Raw genomic sequence first — 27,654 nt, forward strand, 5'->3', positions numbered from 1 at the left:
CAGAATCTGATTTCAGGTCTAAAAGAACACACGCTGAAGGCTATGAATTATTCAGCTGTTTGGTTATTCTCTCATCATCGCTTTTCAAGCATTTAGATAAAGTTATGACTTTCCACAAAGAATTATTAATATCCTAGAATCCTCTTCTGCCATTTCTTCATTTCTTTTTTGTTTTTCTTTTGTTTATGACACTCCCGCGTATTTTAATCTCTGCAGTTGCAGCTGTGCCCAGTGGCCATTATTTTCAAACAACAAATGCATCTCTGAACACCGCTTTGTGTTTACAAAGCCCATAAAGCTTTATAATTACAGCTGCTGAAATAAGAATTTATAAAGCATTATTTAGTAATGAGTACAAACAGGCCTTCTCCGTTCATCAGTTCATGAATATTAATGAATGTGGAGAATTAGTCATTAAATGGGTAACTAGTTTTTAAATCAAACAGATAAGATCTGAATGTTTAACCAGTCATTCCTAAATGTCTTATTGAATCGTTCATTTAGCTTTGTCACTTCTGTGCTGGAGTCCTACATTGCGTCTCTTAAACCTCTTTATTTTACTTATCTGGAGTCGGTTGAATTAATTGATGTAATTTCCCCCACTTTGCATTTCAAAGACTAACCCTAGCTCAGCCAGTGATGGCTTTTTTCAGACCCTGCTAACGTCTCTCAGATGCCGAGAAATGTCGAACAATAGGGTGTTTTTTGTCATCAGTTTTAGCGACAGAACACTAGAGAATGTGTTATCGTGAATATCATCACAGCTGTGATTTAATACTAGGAACCAGCAGAAGGCGAGTGCTGTAGATCATTACAACCGTGATGTTCTTCTTGATAACACATGTCCTGGAGTGTTCTTGTGCTTTTGTACATGAAAATAACAGAAACAAAGAAGTCTTATTGTTTTAAAAATGCTCTAATCCTTTGTTTATGACCAAGCAGGAAACCTCCAACAGGGAAAATCTGTTTGACTCTAACTCACAGTCTTCTCTCAGAAAGGGATTCTCTACAGTTCCAAACCCCACCCCCAAATTAATGATTAGCATTTCATAGTTACGCCTTTGACAAAAGTTCCTATTATAAATATGGGGTTAATTAGAATAGTTGGGTCATTCTGTACAAATATCAATATTAATTAGTATCAATATTTAGAAAAACCTTAAGAAATAACACTTAAAACAACACTAGGTAAGATTATTTTGCTCCTGGGCGCCCCCCTTTTGTTGGAGAGTGTAATGCACTTTCACAGCACTGTCCTGAAATCAAGGGGGAGGTTAGGGAGAGGGTGATTTCCTGCCCACCTCCAAAGGTTACATAGTGCAATTTCTGCAGTGCTGAGCCTGCAGTAGGAATGACAGGGTCTCTGTTCTTCCTGTTACGAGTCAGTGAAGCATCATAATGATTTTTAAGGTATAAATATTAACTTGTGTTCCTTGTTTTGTCTTCAGAATCTGTCATAAACGGCACACTTCTGTAGGTGGTGGAAAACAGCTCTCCATTTGTCTGTAAAGAAATAGCCATGTATGGATATGTTGTCTTTGGAGTGTCATCACGCCACTGTTCGTTGTTGCCCACCAGTGTTGTCTGGTGAAATTTATGGAGCGAGACTGTGTTTTTCCTTCAATACTCTTTAATTGGCCATATTTAAAGTAAACTAAACTCTTTATTTAATTCACATTCACATCTCTTTAACAGCTAAAATGATGTGAAATCTTTAGGGAGGTTCATTATCTGGTGCCTTTAATGAAGCACTAATAACTCACATGAATAACCCCTCCCCCCGTATTCGCACAGTTGAAGCCACCTGAACGCCCGGAAAAGGAAGTAACAAATTCTGTGTTGGAAAAGACCAAGCAATTTGTCATGAATTTTTTTCTCCTGAAAATATTGTTCCGGTATTCGAATATTGTTCCGGGAATTTAGGTATTCCGGTATTGGAATACTGTTCCCGTATTTAGGTATTCTGGTATTGGAATATTGTTCTGGTATTTAGATATTCCGGTATTGGAATACTGTTCCGGTATTTAGGTATTCCACTATTGGAATATAGTTCCGGTATTTAGGTATTCCGGTATTGGAATACTCTTCCGGTATTTAGTTATTCCGGTATTGGAATATTGTTCCGGTATTTAGGTATTCCGGTATTGGAATACTGTTCCGATATTTAGGTATTCCACTATTGGAATATAGTTCCGGTATTTAGGTATTCCACTATTGGAATATCATTTCGGTATTTAGGTATTCCGGTATTGGAATACTGTTCAGGTATTTAGTTATTCCGGTATTGGGATACTGTTCCGCTATTTAGTTATTCTGGTATTGGGATACTGTTCCGCTATTTAGTTATTCCGGTATTGGAATATTGTTCCGGTATTTAGGTATTCCGGTATTGGAATACTGTTCCGGTAGTTAGGTATTCCTGTATTGGAATATAGTTCCGGTATTCCGGTATTGGAATACTGTTCCGGTATTTAGGTTTTCCGGTATTGGAATATTGTTCCGGTATTTAGGTATTCCGGTATTTAGGTATTCTGGTATTGGAATATTGTTTCGGTATTTAGGTATTCCGGTATTGGAATATTGTTCTGGTATTCCGGTATTGGAATATAGTTCCGGTATTGGAATATAATTCCGGTATTGGTATATAGTTCCGGTATTTAGGTATTACGGTATTGGAATATTGTTCCGGTATTTAGGTATTCCGATATTTGAATTTTGTGCTACATGTCTCTGTGTTGCATTTTGCCTTTCAGTTGTGTGTAAGTACTTTGTATTATATTTTATATATTTTTTCTCATCACAGTTTGGTGATTTCTCTGCTCAATCTCATCTCACATGTTCATTGATGTTCTTTGAGCTTGCAAGTTTGCCTTGAATGGCTTCATTCAGGTTGCCCATCTGATCTGTGGCTGAAGGTTGATGGTGTATTACAGGATTTGTCAGATATTCTGCTGTTGTTCATCTGACAAGAGACACTGCAAAGTTAAACCTCTTCAGTTTGGATTTAATATCGCACAATTTTCCCTCTTAAAAAAGAAAGTGATGATATCATTTGACCATAAAGAAAAGCCACCAAAGTTCATCTTCTGAAAGGCCACTTTCCCTTTTTACTGTCCCTCAGAGCTTAATTGAATGTCCACTTCATGCTTTTTGCATCTTTCCTTCCGACCGAGTGACTTTCTCTCAGTAAAATCTATTGATGCTTTTCACATTTCTCATAACCCCCTCAGTTTCCCCTCTGAGTCTCAAGTGCTCTCTGGTTTCAGTTCCTTCAACTCTCTTATCCTCTCTGGCTTATTAACGATCATTTGTGGCGATTATTCCTGCAAGAACGGTCATCAGAGCTCCTCGCCTTTTATTCGGCAGCCACCTAATTGTAAGGCAGTCATCTGTCAAATACCTCTTATGGTCTTTGTCAAAAGGAGTGGGTTTTGGTGTAGCTTTTCAATTCCTGTAATGGCTGTAATCGAGTCCATGAAATGAGCAGTGTCACTCCATTAAACATTTGGAAAGCAAAGCAATGATAGTTCTCTCGGTATGAACGTATGGATTGTTTTGACTGTCTGTGTTTCAGTCTAGGAGCGTTGATGATTCATCAGCAGAAGGTTTGAAGGTGTCTGGAAGGAGCAGATCCTCGTACATGTTCTTTACAATCAGTCCTCGGTAGGATTTGGCCCTGTTCTTTCCTGCTGTGGCAATGCACCACGCTGAGCCCACATCATGTTTTAGAGGAGTCTTACATCATCCTCCGGGGACATTAGAAGACTTTTTCCAGGATGTAGAAATCCTCCTCAGCGTCTTCTTCAGCTCTCTTGACTGGGTAATGCTTGAATGACAGGTTTCACAGACTCACGTCAAGCACAACGCAGTTGGCCTGACCTGGAAAATAATCTGGCGGTAATTCTCGTGTGTGTTTCAGACCACAGCTGCCATCTTGTTCAGTCTTCACCGTTGCATTCCATCATCTGACCTGCTGCTCATGTTCTTCGAGTGGCAGTGCATGAGCTAAAGCTCCTTTCATCTTTCCGCACTATTCACAGAATTCAAAGACTTGCCATTATCAGTCCAGCAGATTGTAAATACAGCAGCCGTGCTAAGCTCACATCAGTGTGAAACCTGACTAACACGAGTGGTTTATCGTCACTGTTGAAGCAATGCCTATAACTTTTTAATGGTCACTATTAAAGGAGAAGGTAAAAGCATCCTTATTGTGCAGTTTAAATTAAAGGAGACATATTTTACCCCTTTTCCACAAGCGAAAACATCTGTGACACGCTTTTCTCAAAATACCACAAGGATCAAACCCCACAGAAGGACGGCCCATTTCAGCGCCTGTTCCTTTGAATTAGAAAGAACCACACACAGAAGCTCAGTTTTAACTTTGTTGTCTTTCATCGCTGTACATTTTCCTTGGCTTTGAAATATTCTCATGTCTCCACTCTTAATTGGCTCTGTTTTCTCCTGTCTCTGCTCTGGTCAGGTGACGATGTCCGGGGAGGGAGGGAGTTTGGGAGTGAGGTGTAGAATAATGCTAACATGCTAGCACTCTATGTAACGAGCAAAATTGGATTTATCTCTTATTTTCTGAATACCGACTGGGTTGTCTTGTTTCACAGTTTGTGGGTTGGTAAGCTCCAGAATCCTCCTGGAGGGGGCGCCAGTCCTTCACAGGGCGACACACACACACACACATTGCCTACGCACACTTTTGAGTCGCCAATCCACCTACCAATGTGTGTTTTTGGACTGTGGGAGGAATTTTAAAATAAAAATAAATAAATAAATAAAGGCCAGAGTCATATTTATTGCACAGCTAAACTGTGAACTGAGTATCCCATTCCTTAACTCATTTCCCAGCAAGTTGTGTTTTCTAGTATACAGATTGATGCACTTTGCCCTCTCTAACTCCTGCATGAATCTTCCATATCTCTGTGTTTGGCTAGCTGAGTCACCGAGTGAGACTTGGGCTGGATTTGATCTGTGTGCTCTTATCAGACACGGCTGGCCAAATTTGCGGCTCTGCTATTGGCACAGGGCAAGTCTGAGCGTTCTTCAAAACAAAGTTCAAGCTGCAGTTAATAACCCTTGCAAAGACTTTCGAACCGCTTCATCCCTGCTCACTCGCCCATTATCTCCGCCTCCATCTGCCTTCACAGCAGAGGATTTACATCCGACTCGCCGTCCAAGGTCAGCTGGCCACACAAGAACAGCACACTTCCTACTTCTGCCAGTTCAACCCCAAACCACAGTCTTTTCTCCAGCAGTACAGAGACTGTTCTGCACCAATTTACATCTTTAAACAAGCAAACTCTAATCCGCTACAGGCTCAGCACCTCACCGTTCCACTTTATTAAAGATGATTTAGAGGACCCTAAATGATGATGCATGCTGCGATGACATGTCTAATGATACTCATTTTTCTATCTTTGACATTATAATGAAAATTAATTACAGTTTTATATAATGGACAAGAACCGACAGTGTTACCATATAATACATATAGTAATGTGCAAAAGTCACAGAACAATTTCATTCATTTAATGTCCATCTAAACAGGAGCAAAGCCAAAAAGGCCTCAGAAATAGTGTAGAAAACATTCAACATTCTATTACTTATTAGCGTCAACAACCAAAAGTAACATATAAAACGATTTGTTTAATTACAGCTGCTTTTAATGAAATAAAAACACAAGTACACAGAAACATTGATGAAAGCACAATAGCGCCGTATGTGTGAGTGACTCTGATGACAAGCATAAAAAGACTCAGGACACAATACTGTTAAATAATAATAATAATAATAATCCAAGTATTTCATTTGTACTGTACAAAGGGATGGGATATGTTGCATATTCTACATATTCACTGGAGGTAGAGAGGACAGATGCTACAACTAAGCATAGAAAAGAAGGACGGAGGGAGAAGGCTTTAAAAAACAATTGCTGCATGCAGAGAGCAGACCTGAGTGAACATCAGCTGTTAGGGGTTTCCTTGTTTGAAGGCAAGGCGTTGTCTTCAACATCTAAGAATCTGCAAGAGTGTGTTTCCAGACCTCCAGTGTTGTATATCCTGCTTCTCCTGATAATCATGATACATTGTTAAAGTAATTTTCTAATAAATAGAAGTAATTCTGTAGTAGTAGTAACATTTCTGCCGATCGATCTGGGTTTGCGTGATTGTGAGCAGGTCCAATTTTCTTAAATCTTTTATTGATGCAGTTTTGAGGAACCCCCTGGTTTGGCTTATTTTTCCTTTGTCTTTCCTTTGTGATGCAAGTAAATTGTCTTATATCTGACGTCCTCAGAATTACCTCCCGAAATATTCCTACAGTCTCTCTCTGTCTCTCGGTCTCTCTCTCTGTCTCTCTCTCTCTCTCTCGGTCTCTCTCTCTGTCTCTCTCTCTCTCTCTCTCTCTCTCTCTGTCTCTCTCTCTCTCTCTCTCTCTCTCTCTCTCTCTCTCTGTCTGTCTCTCTGTCTCTGTCTCTCTCTTTCTCTCTCTCTCTCTCTCTCTCTCTGTCTGTCTCTCTCTCTTTCTCTCTCTCTCTCTCTCTCTCTCTCTCTCTCTGTCTGTCTGTCTGTCTGTCTCTCTCTGTCTGTCTGTCTCTCTCTCTCTCTCTCTCTCTCTCTCTGTCTGTCTGTCTGTCTGTCTCTCTCTCTCTCTGTCTGTCTGTCTGTCTCTCTCTCTCTCTCTTTCTCTCTCTCTCTCTCTCTCTCTCTCTCTCTCTCTCTCTCTCTCAGTCTCTGTCTCTGTCTCTGTCTCTGTGTGTGTGTGGTTTCTTTATTTGCTGAATCCTCAGCTCCATAACCAGTGAAGATGAGCGCAGTGTAGTTATCTTTCCTGTTACCTTCAGATGAATGATGTTACCTGCAGGTCTAACTATAACAAAACAATGACCAAGCTTGAACAAAAAGAAAATGTAAAAAAAAAAAAAGAAGAGGAAAAAAAAAACCAAAAATGAATGTGCTAAGCTATCTAAGGTGACAGAATGGGGAGGGGGAAGAAGGAGTGCTCTCAAATGACAGATAACCAGCAGGTCTGTGCCACCAGATAACCTTCACTGGGATGGAGAGAGATGGAGGAGACCTTTATTTTGTCTGCTTGCCCTCAGTAACCTCGCAGATAGTCATGCTTCAATCTCCACCACGTGGCTGAGCATGTGGACACTAGTGCTTATGTAGCTCTGGCTTTTTTCAGACATCAGGCCGATTGTGGTAGTCTTAGGCAGAGTAGTAAATACACAGAGGTGGTGGAAGATCCTTCACTCTTCATTTTCTCACGTTAAGCTCCATGGCTTTGATCTGTTTGTAGAATATAGAGGATAGAACATCTGGCTTGACCTTGACATCACTGTTTAAAATCCTGCTGCCTTGATGTTATTGTCACTGTTGCTTGGACATGTACTAAACAAGTTGCTTAAGTTTACTGTTTTTAAGTCAATCGAGGTCTGTTGGGATCAGACACAGCAGTGCTGCTGGAGTTTTTAAATCCCTCTGTGTTACTGCTGGACTGAGAATAGTTCACAACCAAAAATATCCAGTCAACAGTGGCCTATGTCCGCTGAAGAAGGTCTAAAAGACAACCAACACACACTGTAGAGCAAAAGATTACTGCCTCTGACTTCTACAAGGTGGATGCACAGTATGGCCGTGTCTAACAGAGTGGACAGTTTTTGAAACCTCTAGCAGCACTGCTGTGTCTCATCCACCTGTATCAGTGCAACACACACCAACGGACCACCCCCACATCATTGTGACTGCAGTGCTGTTGAATGGGGGTCTTTTACATTATCATGACCTGCTTATGGGCAAGTAATCTGCTTTAACTCTGCTTTAGTTCTCTGGCTTTACTTGAATTTTGTTTTGTTGGTTCTTCCCCTGGACTTCTTTCACTTGCCCACACCCTGCCATAGATGGTTCTATATAGTACCTTTAGGAAAAGGGTTCTTCAATTGTTATGATGTCAAGCTTTTACAGTAGAAGAACCATTTTTTGTGCCATATCTATAACACATTCTCCATCAATCTGCATGCAAAGCAAGAGGTTATTTGTGTGTTCAGGGGTCTTTACAGAGCCATTTCTTTACTAAAGAGCCCTTGTAGAACCATCATTTTTAACTGTGTGTATATGACACCGTATTGATTTTGTAAGCTCAGTATATCACTACAAACACCATACACCTTTATTGAAGGAGCATTATTAATCTCTTCATTGATTATGAAGTAAGTGGACCACTGGTGAGCCGCTCACATGTTTTAAACCCTAGCCCCTCAGGCCTGATGTTATTAGCCACAATACAATAAAAAATGTTGGGTGGGGGGAAGAAGTGGGAGAGTTTCCTAATCGTTTCTCTAGCTACGCTCATCTTTTTTCAGTTAATAGAACAAATAGTACATTATATTTGAATAGAACATACTTTAGCTGATTTTCTTATATTCATATAGCGATATTTTCTGCTAAATTTCACTGTAAATAAACAACTCTTTCTCAGGATTCACCCATAAACACTGAAGCTTTGATCACAGCTGTATGTTTAGTTTATATTCAGAGTCTAGAGTCTAGTCCCATGTGTTCAAGTACAGCACTGTGTATCTGTGATCTATCTGTTGTCAGTACATATCCCACATCTATGGCAGAGAGAGCCAGCTTTCAGTGTTAAAATGAGCTACTAATAACGCACCCTTTTTTTACACATCTGTTTCAGAAAGCCACTGTAAGTTAATCTCAGTCCATTATCTCCACTTGATTAGGCTTGAACACCCCAATCATGCAAATCCATTTTCCTCACATCAGAGGCAGTCGATATGAATCTCCTTCCCCGATGGAGGGTCACATCTCTTGCCCGCCATAACCCTCAGTCACTCGGTTCCACAGGCCATTTCGTCCCTAGCAGATGAATTATCCCCATAAAAGTGATGGTGACATCCGTAATGGGCCTTGGTCAGGCTTATTTAAATAGGCGGCCAGGCATAAGAAATTAGCCTTACACAGCTATTAGGCCGATTCTAGCTCAGAAACATTTAAAGCAACGTGGCAAGCAGGTTTTCTTGCCTGATATTCAGACTTACATCTCTTTGACAGGAACAACTGGAGTTGATGTTTTCTTTATTGGCTTTTACATGCAAACACTCCTTCACAGGAAATGGTATAATCCAGTTGTGCAGTGTTTAATGTAGCGAGTGGAATCGTTTTAGTCATGAAAAAATCAGTTTACGAGGTTCTACTTTGACCTTATGACATTTTGAAATATATATATTTGTTTATTTTTCATGAGGAAATTGTAAGGTTGATCCCTGATTATCCCTCAGCCAGCCGTGGTCTATTAATTGTTTCCTCCCCCTCATCACTCAGTGCTAACAAAAAAGGGTGATGAGCTCCAGGGATGGTGTTTGAAAAGATGGGGTGAGTGGCTTCATCGGGAATCAGGAAGAAAATAAAATATAAAATATCTGAGAATTTTTTTATGAAACTATTCACAGGGGTGAGTTCCAGGTGAGTATTTGATGCCCTGTGATAAAATGGCACCCGGCCCAGGGTCGTTCTGCCTTGTGCTCAGTGATTCCCGGTAGACTCTATGACCCACAGTGACCCTGATCAGGATGAAGCAGTTCTAGAACATGAATGAATATTCATTCATTCATTCATTATCTGTAACCCTTATCCAGTTCAGGGTCACGGTGGGTCCAGAGCCTATCTGGAATCATTGGGCGCAATGCGGGAATACACCCTGGAGGGGGCGCCAGTCCTTCACAGGGCAACACAGACACACACTCACTCACACCTACGGACACTTTTGAGTCGCCAATCCACGTACCTACATGTGTTTTTGGACTGTGGGAAAAAACCGGAGCACCCGGAGGAAACCCACGTAGACACAGGGAGAACACACCACACTCCTCACAGACAGTCACCCGGAGGGAACCCATGCAGACACAGGGAGAACACACCACACTCCTCACAGACAGTCACTCGAAGGAAACTCACGCAGACACAGGGAGAACACACCACACTCTTCACAGACAGTCACCCGGAGGAAACCCACGCAGACACAGGGAGAACACACCACACTCTTCACAGACAGTCACCCGGAGGAAACCCACGCAGACACAGGGAGAACACACCACGCTCTTCACAGACAGTCACCCGGAGGAAACCCACGCAGACACGGGGAGAACACACCACGCTCCTCACAGACAGTTACCCGGAGGAAACCCACGCAGACACAGGGGGAACACACCACTCTCCTCACAGACAGTCACCCAGAACGGGAATCTAACCCACAACCTCCAGGTCCCTGGAGCTGTGCGACACTACCTGCTGTGCCATAAATGAATATTAATATAATAAACAGATGTGTGTTTGTTACTTATATAATTGTGAAACATTTTTTAAAAACAAACATTATTTGGGACAGTGGGCTTTAATTTAAGAAAAAACTTATTATTCAGCCTTGCTTAAAAACAATAATAACAATTATGCCAAGTCTCTGAGTGAATTTCAGCCCCAGCCGAATGGTTCCCTGATGCCTCACTTTCTGCTTTGTGCTTGGCTGTGTTTGGCAGGCCCAGAAACTGTGGGGGGAATATTCAGCCCTGCTCCTCTCAGCTGTGCACAACATCATGTTTGTCACCAAGAGTGTTTTGAAGTGGCTTCCAGTGTGTTTTACCCAACGTGAACCTGTCGCAATGAATAGACAAATATATTCAGCAATCTTTTGCAAAAGAAAAGGTTTTCCTGCAATGTGAAAGATATTTTCTTGAATATCTCACATCCCATCTTGGCGTAGGGCTTGTATGTACGTAAGCCAGCTGCATGGCCAGATTATCTCACAACTCAATGCATAAACGGCTCATTTCTTCATGTTCTAAGCAACCGTCCAAACAATACAGCACACTGGAAATTCTCCAAGGTGCCCTTCACTGTAGGGTGTCGGCTTGGCTCTGGAGCGCGGTGTAGCACAGGCTATTTAACATGTGAGAGGAGGATATGGATGAAGAGAGCTTTGGCCTGTAGTGTATCTCCGCTCAGAAGGTTGGCAGGAGCAGATAGATCATAGGTATTACAGATTAACAGCACAGTCCTCGTTACAGGCATTTGAAAAAAAAAAAAAAACCAAGAACAAAGAAAACTAGGCAAGCCTAGTTTAGCCGGACCGTCTTTAGTCATATAGCCATTGTCACAGAGGTGTTTCTGGCATTTCAAAAAGAGGAAATATACAAAATACATCCCCTTGTCATTGGAAGGTCTGGAGAATCTTTGGTACTTCATATCAATGTCTTTGTTTCCATGTGGTTTTTATTGTGTGGTTGTGTGTTTGTGGTGTACAGACGACAAAATTGAGGGCAGGAATCATAAATGCAGAAATAAAAACAAATAAAAAAGGAGCACAGAGACTTGTTTATAATATATATATATATATATATATATATATATATATATATATATATATATATATATATATAATTTATATATATATATAATTTTATTTAAAAAATAAACACTAGATGATCTACCACCAAAGATCAAAGAAGACCAAGAGCAATTTGTTGATTTTAAGAATTACAATTACTTACTTATTCAATATAACAGGTTAAAGTGAAGTCGTCCCTGAGCCACACCTCTGGCCAGTGCGCATGGTGTTGCGGCAAACAAAGCCCCAGAAACACACACATATGGAGCATGTTCTTGTATTATTTCCTATTATTCTGCCACGGTTCATGCTGAAGAACCTGCTCTCCAGCTGGGAACGTCATTTCTGGTTCACAAACTAGTTTATGTTGGTGGAAACGCACCAAATGGTTCCAAATTTAGTTCACGAACTGGAATGTGAAATATGGCTGAATTAACAACAGATGGTGTAGTAGCGCCACTTTAAGTTGTCTATGTAAAATATGGCTGAACTAACAGTTCCTACTCGCGCATGCGCATTTTAACATCAGACAGTCAGTAAGCAAAAATGCCTGTTCTAGGCTGGCACGGTAGGCGGTCCGGCAATTATTCATTCATCCATTCATTCATTATCTGTAACCCTTATCCAGTTCAGGGTCACGGTGGGTCCAGAGCCTACCTGGAATCATTGGGCGCAAGGTGGGAATACACCCTGGAGGGGGTGCCAGTCCTTCACAGGGCAACACAGACACACACACACTCACACCTACGGACACTTTTGAGTCACCAATCCACCTACCAACTTGTGTTTTTGGACTGTGGGAGGAAACCGGAGCACCCGGAGGAAACCCACACAGACACAGGGAGAACTCACCACACTCCTCACAGACAGTCACCTGGAGGAAATCCACGCAGACACAGGGAGAACACACCACACTCCTCACAGACAGTCACCCAGAGGAAACCCACGCAGACACAGGGAGAACACACCACACTCCTCACAGACAGTCACCCGGAGGAAATCCACGCAGACACAGAGAGAACACACCACACTCCTCACAGACAGTCACCCGGAGCTGGAATGGAACCCACAACCCCCAGGTCCCTGGAGCTGTGTGACTGAGACACTTCCTAATTTATTAACATGCAAACAAAAAATAAAAACGGATTAAATATTAACATTATCCCCCATAAACGGTTCATTTGAATGGATAGTTTTTGTAATGTACCAGTTTAGTGTGTTTGATTTCAGGTAGACAACCGGAGCACATCGAGGAAACCCACAGAGACACAAGGAGAACACATCTCATTTCTCACAGGCCCAGGTTGAGGATGCCTGACCAGCCATTGTTTAGTGTTGTGGTCCTCTTGCATCTAAACTGTAGATGCTACTTAAAACACATGTAGCTGTATTGTTTGTCAGGAGCAAGTACATAGTGTTCCTTTACTGAAGCTGTTTTCTACTGACCTTAGTCCTTCCCTCATTAGGGTATTCATTATGTAACATGACATATAGTAATGAATGTGTTCTACTACTACATCACCATGTGTTCTTTTTTTTTTAAATGGCTGTTCCTTTAAGGCTTATATTGGCCTGAAAACAACACCTTTCATGAGGCTAATTATAATATAAGCAAGCAGTGATATAAGGGCATGGCATGAATAGCAAACAACTATGTAAATCAGGATGACATGAACCACTCTGCCCCACCACGTTCTGCACTAGCCTAGCTGTGTGTGTTCTTGACCTGCTCTGGAGAGAGACAGGAGGGGCTTAACGCTAGCCTGACGCTGAGCCTCGGATCAAGACGGCCATGAATTATTTTCATTAAGACTCTGTTTACAAAGCTGGGCCGGAGTCAGGAAAGTTAAAACTGAAGTTATTTTCTCAATACGTCCAGGTAATTGACCTCCAGCGGAAGACTAATAAGGAGAAGAAGCCGGGATCTCCGCTTGCCTCCGAGGCACACCAAGAAGCAGTCAATTTATTTGTCTTATTTGTGTTCACTTTTGCATCTGCAAGTACGCACAGATAGAACCGGTTTTCCACAATGATTTGTGCTCTTTCTTACGTCTGCTGTTCCGAGGACCTCCCGAGACATTAGCTGTGACAGTCGGTCCAGTTCTCTGTTAAGGTCTGATTTGGAAACCCGGCTTGTCCGATTTCATGTGGCGAGCCGTGGCTTTACCTCCATCTTTCTGGCTGATAAGGGATCATGAATAATATTCTGTGGGCGTCTAGAATGCTACACAGGTCTTTGCTAAGTCAGGATTCAGTGTATAGCTGCATGATGTGGAAAAAATACTAATGCTCAGGGCCTGATCGAATCACCGGGTAATGTTCAGTTACCATTGAATCTTTGCAGCATTTCCCCAAACATTAAATAGGTTGGGTGTCCTGCTCCGCAAAACTTGTGCCACATGACTTGAATAAAAATAGGACGGTTAGGATGTAGCTGGAATGGTAAAGTTGGCTTCCTGGCGTTTTCTGACGTGAGGTTTTGAGGGTATAAAATTCTCAGACTCTTTTTTTTTTTATCCTTTAAATTGACCTTTGGTGTAAAATCTGATCCCAAGTCCAGATCCAATCCCTGAGCTGGCTTATGCTAGAGAAGCATATTATACTCAACAGCATCTTCACACAGTTTCTACTTTCTTAAAGAAACCAAAGGCATTTTTGCTGAAATAATAATTTGGTAATTTATTTGATAACAAGTCGCAGTCACACAGCTCCAGAGACCTGGAGGTTGTGGGTTCAATTCCCGCTCCGGGTGACTGTCTGTGAGGAGTTTGTGTGTTCTCACCGTGTCTGCGTGGGTTTCCTCCGGGTGACTGTCTGTGAGGAGTTGGTGTGTTCTCACCGTGTCTGCGTGGGTTTCCTCCGGGTGACTGTCTGTGAGGAGTGTGGTGTGTTCTCCCTGTGTCTGCGTGGGTTTCCTCCAGGTGGCTGTCTGTGAGGAGTTGGTGTGTTCTCCCCGTGTCTGTGTGGGTTTCCTCCGGGTGACTGTCTGTGAGGAGTGTGGTGTGTTCTCCCCGTGTCTGCGTGGGTTTCCTCCGGGTGACTGTCTGTGAGGAGTGTGGTGTGTTCCCCCTGTGTCTGCGTGGGTTTCCTCCGGGTGACTGTCTGTGAGGAGTGTGGTGTGTTCTCCCTGTGTCTGCGTTGGTTTCCTCCGGGTGACTGTCTGTGAGGAGTGTGGTGTGTTCCCCCTGTGTCTGCGTGGGTTTCCTCCGGATGACTGTCTGTGAGGAGTGTGGTGTGTTCTCCCTGTGTCTGCGTGGGTTTCCTCCGGGTGACTGTCTGTGAGGAGTGTGGTGTGTTCCCCCTGTGTCTGCGTGGGTTTCCTCCGGATGACTGTCTGTGAGGAGTGTGGTGTGTTCCCCCTGTGTCTGCGTGGGTTTCCTCCGGATGACTGTCTGTGAGGAGTGTGGTGTGTTCTCCCTGTGTCTGCGTGGGTTTCCTCCGGGTGACTGTCTGTGAGGAGCGTGGTGTGTTCTCCCTGTGTCTGCGTGGGTTTCCTCCAGGTGGCTGTCTGTGAGGAGTTGGTGTGTTCTCCCCGTGTCTGTGTGGGTTTCCTCCGGGTGACTGTCTGTGAGGAGTGTGGTGTGTTCTCCCTGTGTCTGCGTGGGTTTCCTCCAGGTGGCTGTCTGTGAGGAGTTGGTGTGTTCTCCCTGTGTCTGCGTGGGTTTCCTCCGGGTGACTGTCTGTGAGGAGTGTGGTGTGTTCTCCCCGTGTCTGCGTGGGTTTCCTCCGGGTGACTGTCTGTGAGGAGTTGGTGTGTTCTCCCCGTGTCTGCGTGGGTTTCCTCCGGGTGACTGTCTGTGAGGAGTGTGGTGTGTTCTCCCCGTGTCTGCGTGGGTTTCCTCCAGGTGACTGTCTGTGAGGAGTGTGGTGTGTTCTCCCCGTGTCTGCGTGGGTTTCCTCCGGGTGACTGTCTGTGAGGAGTGTGGTGTGTTCTCCCTGTGTCTGCGTGGGTTTCCTCCGGGTGACTGTCTGTGAGGAGTGTGGTGTGTTCCCCCTGTGTCTGCGTGGGTTTCCTCCGGATGACTGTCTGTGAGGAGTGTGGTGTGTTCCCCCTGTGTCTGCGTGGGTTTCCTCCGGATGACTGTCTGTGAGGAGTGTGGTGTGTTCCCCCTGTGTCTGCGTGGGTTTCCTCCGGGTGACTGTCTGTGAGGAGTGTGGTGTGTTCTCCCTGTGTCTGCGTTGGTTTCCTCCGGGTGACTGTCTGTGAGGAGTGTGGTGTGTTCCCCCTGTGTCTGCGTGGGTTTCCTCCGGATGACTGTCTGTGAGGAGTGTGGTGTGTTCCCCCTGTGTCTGCGTGGGTTTCCTCCGGATGACTGTCTGTGAGGAGTGTGGTGTGTTCTCCCTGTGTCTGCGTGGGTTTCCTCCAGGTGGCTGTCTGTGAGGAGTTGGTGTGTTCTCCCCGTGTCTGTGTGGGTTTCCTCCGGGTGACTGTCTGTGAGGAGTGTGGTGTGTTCTCCCTGTGTCTGCGTGGGTTTCCTCCAGGTGGCTGTCTGTGAGGAGTTGGTGTGTTCTCCCTGTGTCTGCGTGGGTTTCCTCCGGGTGACTGTCTGTGAGGAGTGTGGTGTGTTCTCCCCGTGTCTGCGTGGGTTTCCTCCGGGTGACTGTCTGTGAGGAGTTGGTGTGTTCTCCCCGTGTCTGCGTGGGTTTCCTCCGGGTGACTGTCTGTGAGGAGTGTGGTGTGTTCTCCCTGTGTCTGCGTGGGTTTCCTCCGGGTGACTGTCTGTGAGGAGTGTGGTGTGTTCCCCTTGTGTCTGCGTGGGTTTCCTCCGGATGACTGTCTGTGAGGAGTGTGGTGTGTTCCCCCTGTGTCTGCGTGGGTTTCCTCCGGATGACTGTCTGTGAGGAGTGTGGTGTGTTCTCCCTGTGTCTGCGTGGGTTTCCTCCGGGTGACTGTCTGTGAGGAGTGTGGTGTGTTCTCCCTGTGTCCGCGTGGGTTTCCTCCGGATGACTGTCTGTGAGGAGTGTGGTGTGTTCTCCCTGTGTCCGCGTGGGTTTCCTCCAGGTGACTTTCTGTGTGGAGTTGGTGTGTTCTCCCCGTGTCTGTGTGGGTTTCCTCCGGGTTACTGTCTGTGAGGAGTTGGTGTGTTCTCTCCGTGTCTGTGTGGGTTTCCTCCGGGTGCTCCGGTTTCCTCCCACAGTACAAAAACACACGTCGGTAGGTGGATTGGCGACTCCAACGTTTCCGTAGGTGTGAGTGTGTGAGTGAATGTGTGTGTGTCTGTGTTGCCCTGTGAAGGACTGGCGCCCCCTCCAGGGCGTATTCCCGCCTTGCGCCCAATGATTCCAGGTAGGCTCTGGACCCACCGCGACCCTGAATTGGTTAAGCGCTTACAGATAATGAATAAATGAATGAATGAACAAAATTATTACAACTGAGACGAGATTTTTTTACAGTCATAAGCAATCAGCCAAAACATTCATCATCAAGTGTATGAGGGAACTATTTAAACTGTTCTCATATACATGTTTACAAGTGAATGCAAATGAAATAAGATAAAAGAGGCCCTTTTCCTGTGTATTATGTTCTCTCTACTGTAAATTTGTAAAAGAAAAAGTGTTATTTTCAGCGTGATACTACTGCCGCCACTTGTTTGACATCACATATGCACAACATATGCAGGGGCTTCAAAAGTCTGCTTCCCAGCCCTGACAACATACTAGAGGAGGTCCTGCGATGAGAACAGAATCCTTACTCAGAGTCCTGCAGTCAGTGTGACCACCCAGGGTGGAGTAGATTAGAAAGCTTCACTTACAGAGCTTGGAAAAGGCTTTGCTTTCCGTCTTCTGACACCATTGTTCTCGGAGCGCCTTGGTTCCTTTTCTGCGTGTGTCGCCTCCCCTCCTCCGTCTGCCCTTCTGAGAGTCATTCTTTACTCTTTGGATTTTGCCCTTTATCCTCAAAGCCTCTTCATATCTTCCCCTTTACTGACACCCCACAATTAGCGTCCATTTCCCACTCTTTTTAATTGGTCTGAGAGAAAAAGCCAGTTTGGTTCAGTCATGGAGGGGCTGTGAAAGTCGCAGTTAATAAAAGGATGTCATTATGGGTTGCTTCTTGTGAAAAAAAAGGCCTTGTTTTTCTATTTCAATGGAGCTCATTAATTTGAGCAGAAAAGAAAGTTGTTTTGTTTGTGTCACCACCGGAGCAGAGGCTTCCTGATGAGCTGGGGAGGTAGTGAGCTAATTAGCTCCCGGCCCTGTTGAGCGGTAGCACAGTAACGCGTTCGTGGCTAATGAGCAACTTCAACCCATGTCACCTTCTGATAACTGCTGCCAGTGCCTTTTTAGGGCAGACAGCCAGACCTTGGCCAAGCATAAGTGTGTGTTTCCTTCTGATCTTTCACCAAGGTGTTAACTTTCCTCAGGTCCGGCTACGCTGCGCAAAGTCTTTTAAGCGAGAGAGGGCTGTTTGGCTAAGTGGGTGTACGCCCAAAATTAAAGGCCGCGTAATAGCAAAAAGAGCAGATACGGTGTGTGTGCGTGAGTGTGAGCCGGCTGCGTCGAGTGGAGCCAGTCTGCTGAAGCATCTTGACCAGGTTTTTAGATTCTGTAGCCTCGGGCTGTTCAGACTCACTCGTGGGACCTAATGCGAACCACGCAATCTGCAATTCAGCCCTCGTCTCCGGGCTTATATAACAATCCCCGGCTCCGCTCTTTCGCCAAGTAATGAAATGCATTTCGCGTTGAATAATTTAATCAGGACATTGAGACGTGGAGGCCCTTTTTATAAATTCATTTATTTCGCAGGGAATACGGGATGAACTCTGAAAAATGCTGCAGGAACTTGGAGTCATGACACATTATTTAACATGACCCCTGCAAATTAGTGGTTGGCAACAGACACAACTTTTTTTAAACACCTGGAGTCCAGCTTGTGTTATTCACATCATTCTGCTCCTTCTATGGCCTTAACCTGGCAATTTGATTGGCTTCCTTCTTTTCCAGCCATTTGAACATGCCGTGTTTTGGTCGTTGAGGAAGAGAAGGAAGGCGAATGAAAAAAGGCTTGTCTGGTCTCTATTCACTCAGGTTAGGAACACCTTTGTATCTACACTCATTTTATCAGCTCCACCGACCATCCAGGAGCACTGTGTAGTTCTACAATTGCAGACTGTAGTCCACCTGTTTCTCTGCATACTTCCTTACCCCCGTTTCCCCCTGTTCTTCAATGGTCAGGACCAGTGGCGGATGCTGGTCTTTCAAGGAGGGGAAGCTCAATTTCGGCCTACATCATAAAATGTGTCGGTTTATTTATACGTAAATTCTACCCTCCGTTCCTTTTTAAGAAAATGATCTGTGACCCTGTCGTACCAACAAGGCGTCTTTTCCAGGGACTTGACTAGTGTCCTCTCAATGGCCAGCAGAGCTAGGCTGCTTAAACGGCCTTGGCCCATGTGAAGTGTGTCTGCCTGTGATCCCACGGATCTTTACACCAAAGGATCACTGATTCGCTCATTTCGCTGTCAATCAAAAAGGGATTCAGCCTCAGACAGATCATCCAATCATCATGCAGAAGCTGAGCGTCCGGGCCAGCCGAGGCCAGCCCACTGCCCCATAGACCCCCAGAGACGCTGAGCGTCCGATGGGCGGGACAAAGCCCAGCATTTATCCAATGACGCGTGTCGTTTCGCTGCACTTCGCTGCTTCGCTATTGAACTCTGTGGACGCTCAGCGTCCTCACTGTTTAAAGTACTGTGAAGCTGCGGGAATGATTGAGAGGAAAGCCGCGTCTTTACCAGTGATAAGAAGCTGATTCTGAACAAAAGTTGAGCGCGTTGTAGTGCATATTTATTCAATGACATGCATGCACAACAGTATATATTTGATCACTTATTTTTTTACATTTTAGGGGAAGCTGAGCTTCCCTTGCAGTCTTAGAGCAATCGCCACTGGTCAGGACCCCCACAAGACCATCACAGATTTACGAGTGGATCAGACACAGCAGTGCCGCTCTAGTTCTTAAACACTGCCACTGTCCACTCTGTTAGACACACCTATCTCATCACTCCACCATGGAGATGTCAGAGAGTATGCAAGTGGACTACAGTCTGTAACTGTAGAACTACAAAGTCCTCCTGTATGGTCAGTGGAGCTGATAAAATGTACAGCGAGTGTAGATCCAAGGTGGGTGTTCCTAACCCCGTAATGCTGCAGTATATTTATTACTCACGGTGTTGCAATCCTTGTGAGAAAATATTAAAGCATATGTAATTTTATTGTACATAACGCCATGCTGACAGATATAGCACACTCTTTACTACTCTTTCCAGTTTCCCCCTCATGAATCTGCAGAGTGAGATGTTAACATGTAGAATGGTAATGCTGATTAACATTTTCCTTGTGTTAATTGTGGCAGGCGTCCAGATGCATGGCTTAAGACTTTGGGCCAGGAGGTTCTTTGTTGCGGTCCATGACCTCCCTGTACAAGAAAATTAATACAGTGTTCATAATTGTATTAGGAATGATGTCATCACCGTGTTCTAGCAGTGTGTATTGGCTTCTTGTGCCGGATCAGTTCACTTGCTATGCTTGGCCATCGTGCCAAATGTTATTACTGCTCCAGACATTATTTACTGTAGGCACTGTATTTGTGGAGCTAAGCTCTAAATTATTTTCTCTGGCATGAACTAAGATGGCCACCTTCCAGCGGTCTCCCCATAACTTCGCTACAGAGAGTAGCACTTTGCTAACAAATTGCAAATACAAACCATGGAAGGTCAACACAGGAGATGAGGGAACTTGAGACTTCCAGTCTTGGCCAAAAAAGTGAGTGTGTGTGTGTGAGCACATATGCTCGGTGAGGGCAACAGTCCTCCCCAAACCCAATAACAAACTCTGGAACCAAGCTAGCATGGCCAGAGAATGTCAGAGGAGGAAATTAACGGCCATTTTATTGCAGAAGACAGGATGAATCAGATTTAACTTGCATGATACGCTTTTCATTCATTATTATGGGGATAAGCGAGCTGGGACTGGGGCCAAACCACTGGTTCTCACAGCCATTTTATAACTTAATATGCACCATGAAACCTTACAAGAGATTTCTCGCATGCCACTGGCGTCCAGACGCTGTTACGAACACTGTGTTGTTAATTAAGGCTCTTGCTGGGCCCTGGTGGATTGGTGGATTGTTCTGTGAAGCTCTGTGTGTCAGCTTTGATGTGGCCCCATTCACTTTAGCTGAATCGTTTGAATGTGATTGACAGCACAGATGCATACCAAATGAAGTTTGTACGTTTTCTATATGTTCGTTTTCTTCATGACATGATTATTAATACATCACTTATGTCTGCTTACAGAACCGAATTATAACGTTATTACCTGTTAGTCATATATTACTTCATTTGGCAAATGAGGCCCAGCGGACAGCGCTAATAGCTTCAGTATGTTTGATGTCATCTTTGCAGATGTGCAGATGTGCACTATAGAAAAATTGCAAATCACACTTGAGATAATTTTATTTTATTTTTTTAATCATTTAAAAATCAAGAATACAGGTTGCAGTTTTTCTGAACAGTGGCATGATCGTACTTAAAATTACGTAAAAATTATTTGTTACTATGCAGTTCTGGCTTTATCACTATGTAAACAATGTTAATATGAGCAGATGAGATGCTGGCTTTATTCAGTCTTTAAATGCAAACTTGAGAAGCTTTCTCTTAGATACTGTGCTGTTACACTTTGTTCAGGAATAGATGTTTTCCCAGAACCGGTTAATGGTCCTGGTCACTAACTCTTTCTCCCATACCAGAAACACGGCTAATAAATTATAGATGCTACAATGTAATAAACTATACAAACATGGATATAAATAAAGTTAAATAGCTCACCAGCCATTTATGTGGAAACATTTCATAAAGTAGAAAAACCTAATCTAATATTCCAAATTAAAAAGTGAAACCTGTTTGTTTTTTTAACAGCTAAATCTTTTCACTCTGTAGGATGGTAGCATTCCTGCTAATGAGCGCTGATTGCTAATTAGCTTTGGCTGAGTACAGCTTGTGCTTGCTGTTGGTCCTATAACTAAACTATAAATAAGCTTAGTCACCAGCAGTGTGGATATATTTTAAGCTCTGCGTTCTGGGGTAAGAAAATCGTTTTTTAAAATTTGTTTTAAAACATAAGTTAATCATGTACAACCTTTTTTTTATTTTGCTACTTGGCAAAAGCTCCTTTATTGTGAATGTTCTCAAAAGCGCCCTCTAGTGTCTGGAAAAAGTACACATTATTGAGAGGCAGTTCTGACCAGAAATTCCCTGCTTTTTTGTGTTTTTTTAGGAGCCCCAACAGGAAGCCACTTGAAGGAGGACATGAGTCACTGGCAGCTGCATGCGCACTACTACCCTCCCCTCCTGCGCTCGGCCACCATCCGCAAGTTCATGGTGGGGTATGAGATGCTGGCACAGGCTCAGCGGGACCTCACTCCAGAACAGGTGAGCCTTCCTCAGTCCACCCTTAGTATGATTAATAATAATAATAATAATAATACTAAAGGTATTATATAGAACAGTGGACACCAAACGCCAAACAATTCACAGCATTTTTTTAGAAGACAGCAGTAGTGAGAATAGGTAGCCAGTCAGCGAGCAGTGTGGAGCAGCAGCGGTAAAAATGGACGCCCTCAGTCTGCAGGCGCGTCAGCGATGGTGGAAAACCAGCTTCCTCGGTTGGCACCCCCACACTGTCGACATGATTAGCGGTTGGCACACACAATGGATTAAATATGCTCTGTTGAGGTTTCCCAGAGTAGTGTAATATTTTGGGCATATTCTGTAAAACAGTGTTTCCGGAAAGTTGTTTCTTTCCCGTTGCATCATATTCAGCTTTGCAGTACTCCTGTTTAGAGCTGTTTACTGTGTTTTTCTATTTAGAGAACCTGTCATTTCTCTCCCAGACTGCCATCATTCACTTCTTGTTGAAGAATAATGGACTATTTACTCTCATTTTGCGCCGTACTGGCTAAACACCATCATTTATATCAATTACTTCACCAGTGAAGCTGTAGAATACCTGGAAAACTGCATAAAAATAAAGTTCATAAATAGACAGCAAGCAATGAGCTCTTTCTGAAAAACTCAATTTTAAATATTAGCACGCTCACACAAAATAGACGCTAACCCATGAATACTGTGATACGGGCAGTCATCTTACACTCAACCTTGCTACCTGACTGCTACTCTCAGACACGGGTCATGCTTCGTGACCCTGTTTTGTTCATTAGAGTCCTCCGTCTCCCTGTCTCCTTTTCTATAATGAATCTCTCCTTCTTGGTTTGTCGGTTGCAGGGCAGAGGACAGCACGTCCAGCGCTTGATTTATGTCCATCTGGACGCATTGATTGATAGCTTGATCAAATTAATCAGCACCATCCTGGGGCTGTCAGTTCTCCAGCTGCCCGTGCCTTTGACCGCCTCGCAGAGCTGATCACAGTGGCCCAAAAACTCCCAAAATGCACACCGCAGTGATCCCGACTCAGCCCAACACATTCACAGCAGTCACCCAATCCATCCCAGCAATCACCAACGCCAACACCTCCTAATTTACAACAGTTATAACACATTGATGGAAAAGGCAACTGTGACTTGTTGTTTGCCAAATAGTGAAGCCACATCCTTCTGTACCATTTGTTATTTGTTATATGACACTGCCACTATTTGGCAAACAACAGGCCCACTCCCATTGCATATCCCATCATACTACCTCCACCCCAGTCATTTGACTTCCCCCACTGTTCCCACACCATGGGCCAAGCACCACAGTCTGAATGTGCCATTTCCGGAGCCTTCAGGAGCACTCTGTCGGACCCAGCCATAGTTGTGATGCAAAGATCACTGTGGACTGTGGTAACCTTGTCTCTGCTGTCTTTTTTTGGAGTGTGAATGTGGCCCTTTGAAAGATGAGCTGGACCACGTGAGTGTGTGCAAGTGTGCATGTAACTATGATTGTTAAAGCTGGGTGTTATGGGAGTTCTAGCAGAGAAGCTTAATGTAATACAGCGGGTGCTTTTTATCTTTCGGTGCTGAGATTTCCTGATTGAACGGTTAGGGTTCTGTACATGGTGGCACGCCTCTAGGGTGATTTAATGTGCTGTAACATTTATTATGGCTTAGTGAATACGGCAGACCCATGGAGAGCCCATCTGCCGGCGCTTATGAGACTGACCTCTGTTAGCTGTGGCGCTGGCCGCTATCAAATTGTGCCAGAGCAGCGGTGGCATACGAATTAAGCAGTGTGACGCAGCAAAGAAATTGGATCAGGAAATGACAGGGGCGCTAGAATGTTTAATCACTCTTCTTGAGAAAGAGAGAGGGGGAGGGAGAGGGAGAGAGAGAGCGAAAGAGAGAGGATGTAGCTTCATCCCCTCAGACATCAAAGCCCACCGCTGTTTGTTGCTCAATGTGAATGCCATGCAGCCAGTCATGGCTCTGGGCGATGTGTGTGTTTTCTTGTGTGGTGACGTTACTGTGTGGTGAGAGGACTTTCAACAATGGCTTCGGGATCAACTGCAAAAACATCATTCTACTTTCAAGTTCAGTTGTTGTCCTGTTACATAAGTAAAGGGACATTTTGGTAGCTCTTGATGTTTTGACCAGTTATACATTGAACACACCCACACGCCCACTCACCCACACACCCTCCCACCGAACCCCACACACCCCCTCTCACCCTCACCCACACACGCCCACCCCCACCCACACACACACCCACCCACACACACACACACAACCACCCACACACACGCCCACCCACACACATTCCTACACACCCACACACACGCCTACCCACACACATTCCTACACACCCACACACACGCCTACCCACACACATTCCTACTCACCCACACACCCTCCCACCGAACCCCACACACCCCCTCTCACCCTCACCCACACACGCCCACCCCCACCCACACACACACCCACCCACACACACACACACAACCACCCACACACACGCCCACCCACACACATTCCTACACACCCACACACACGCCTACCCACACACATTCCTACACACCCACACACACGCCTACCCACACACATTCCCTCACACACGCCCACTCACCCACATTCCCACCCATACGCCCACCCACACACACACCCAACCACCCACCCCCACACACACACGCCCACCCACTCACCCACACACACGCCCACCGAACCCCACACACCCCCTCACACCCACACACACGCCCACCCCCCACACACCCACCCACACACACACACACGCCCACCCACACACACACACACAACCACCCACACACACGCCCACCCACACACATTCCCTCACACACGCCCACTCACCCACATTCCCACCCATACGCCCACCCACACACACACACGCCCACCCACACTCCCACCCACACACCCACGCCCACCCACACACACACGCCCAACCACCCACACACACGCCCAACCACACACCCAACCACCCACACCCACTCACACGCCCACCCACTCACCCACACACGCCCACTCACCCACACACACCCACCCACACCCGCACCCACACTCCCACCCCCGCACCCACACTCCCACCGACCCCCACACACCCCCTCTCACCCATACCCCCACACACGCCCACCCACACACACACCCAACCACCCACCCAACGCACACACATGCCCACCCACTCACACACACACCCAACCACCCACCCCCACACACACGCCCACCCACACACACACACACACTCCCACCCACACACACACGCCCACCCACACACACACGCCCAACCACCCACACACACGCCCACCCACCCATCCACACACACACGCCCAACCACACACCCAACCACCCACACCCACTCACACGCCCACCCACTCACACACACGCCCACTCACCCACACACACCCACCCACACCCGCACCCACACTCCCACCCCCGCACCCACACTCCCACCGACCCCCACACACCCCCTCTCACCCATACCCCCACACACGCCCACACACCCAACCACCCACCCAACGCACACACATGCCCACCCACTCACACACACACCCAACCACCCACCCACACACACGCCCACCCACTCACACACACACCCCTCACCCAACCACACACACGCCCACCCACAAACACACACACAAAACACACACAACCACTCACACTCCCACCCACCCACACACACACTCAACCACCGCTAGTTCATCTAACATGTAAAGCCTTCAGTTCAGCTCCTGAAGGCCTTAATAATAATAGAGCTCATTTGGCTGTATCTACCTGGGTACAGCGGAAAGAATCATGATTTCACCATTTTAAGACCATTTTTGTTCCCAAACAAAACAAAACACTCTGAGTATTTCTTCAGTAATTACAGAACGCAGGATAATTTTTGTATATAATTTATTATATGAACGAATACTGATGATTTTTAGTTCATAGAAATTATTACACTTTCTGTGTGGTCTTAAAAGACCCTAAGGGTTCCCCAACTGAAGGTCTTTTGCAATTGATTTGCTAACTGTGTCCCCACAGGCTGCCGAGAGATTACGAGCGCTCTCTGAGGAGCACTACAAGCACAGAGTAATGGAGGGACAAGCAAGTTTATGAATGAAGCTGAAGTGAGTATAGACCAAATATGGAGGACACACTCTGGAAGGTCTACAAACCGATAAAAGCAAATAATTGTGGATGTGAATATGAAATATTACCCACTCCATAAGTGGTACTAGAGTTAGTTTCAGACCAAAACATGAGGCTAGATACTTGTTCAGCTCATGGAACTCATGTTTACCTTGTATTTCCAACTGTTAAATCATTTATGTGCTCAGTTTCAGATGTTTTCATTGTGCTTATGGAAGTAGCATTATTATAAAATTAGGGATTTTTGCTCCTGAGCTCCCCCTACAGTTGCAAATTGTAGATCATTTTTTTAAACACTGTTCTGAAATGTCCTGAGCCCAGAATTACGGTGCTAGAGAGTGTTGATGCTATAGAAGAACCACATTTGGTTCCACAAAAACCATGTTTGTTAAAGACCTTTTAAAGGTTTAAAAATCCATCACTCAGTTGTATGTGTTTTTTTTTACCAGTTTAAATGCATTAGCAAAAATGGTTCTTTGTGGAACCCAAAGAGGTTCTTCTATGGCATCACTCAAAGAACTTTTGTAGCACCTTTTCATTTTAAGCATGTAGCAGTGCCGGAGGCTCTTATTCTCATCACAATGGCTTTGAAGCTGTAGCTTTAAGGTAAAAATACTGCCTAGTGTTGTTTTAAAATATGAAATGAATCCTCAGGCTGTGAGTTCTAAGGTCAACAAACATATTTCAGTTATACGTCAGTTACGTTATCATGTTGATCTACATTTCTGAATATTCTTTTATTATATTTGAAAATTGCAGTCTTTGTTTTATTTCTTTAACTATTCATAAATTTCTTTTTTGTGCCCAAAATGATATGTTTATACTGTAACATTTTAACTGCAATTTGGAATTCACACTTGTTCTAGAGTCAAGAAATGAGGCTTTACAGGGAGCCGAAGATAAACTCCAATATACCTTGCAGTGAAGTTCATCTAATTTAATCGAATCTAAATTGCCATTCCCTGTGATGAGTAACCTTCTCAAATATTTATCAATCTGCTCGTCTGCTTTAACTATTGCTTATCAATAAATAATTACTCTTCAATAAGATTTACACTGCTGACACATTCCTGCAGTCGTTACGGCTGCGTGCTGACACTGGAACAGAAATAAAAGGTTTTTGAACGCTTGAAGCATGACAGCTGCCCTAAAACTGCTTGTTAAAATGTAGAGATGAGTTAAAAGCGATGTCCTTCCTCTTTTAGCAGCGTCTGCAGGCCTGGAGCTTTGCATAAGCAAATGTCCCAAATTGATGACGTTCAGAGGCGAGACGTTTTCCCAGTCAAGCCAATTAACGATGGCAAAACAGAAGGTCCTGTGCCTTCGCCAGGTGCTCTATTGCTCCCTCTCTCTGTCAGCAGCTCTGGATGTGCCATAGACTGCCTGTCCATCTGCTGTAGTGTCTGCTGCTTTTCGAGATGCTGGACCAGACGCACTCTCACAGTCCACAACCAGGAGCTCTTCAGCGTGTTATTTTGATGAAGGGAATGAGTGCCATATAGGTTTGAACAGCCCTGCTTCTAAAAATAGTTAATGTTCTAAGTGGAAATAAGTCAACAAATGCTCCACAGGGAATAAAGAAAAGAAAAACATTAAATATGTGTGTGCCATAACACAGGCCAAATTATTATTATTATTATTATTGTTTAACTGTGAGGAGTTCTCCC

At 44.7% G+C, this 27,654-nt stretch overlaps 1 protein-coding gene across 6 annotated transcripts in view; it reads left to right on the forward strand.

Moving 5' to 3' along the window:
* Positions 1-27,654, forward strand: part of galt (galactose-1-phosphate uridylyltransferase) — a 159,672-nt gene that overhangs the window by 73,971 nt on the left and 58,047 nt on the right. For 3 of the 6 annotated variants that reach the window (XM_066650845.1, XM_066650844.1, XM_066650846.1), the window contains 2 exons: positions 21,685-21,839; positions 25,880-27,643. In XM_066650845.1, the coding sequence (XP_066506942.1) occupies positions 21,685-21,839; positions 25,880-25,954 (230 nt within the window). In that variant the 3' untranslated portion in view covers positions 25,955-27,643. Of the gene's footprint in view, positions 1-21,684; positions 21,840-25,879; positions 27,644-27,654 lie in introns of those variants that run through there. The other 3 variants (XM_066650843.1, XM_066650842.1, XM_066650841.1) reach the window with 2 other exon arrangements.

This window comes from Hoplias malabaricus, chromosome 18 (assembly GCF_029633855.1).
Source record: "Hoplias malabaricus isolate fHopMal1 chromosome 18, fHopMal1.hap1, whole genome shotgun sequence".
NCBI lineage: Eukaryota > Metazoa > Chordata > Actinopteri > Characiformes > Erythrinidae > Hoplias > Hoplias malabaricus.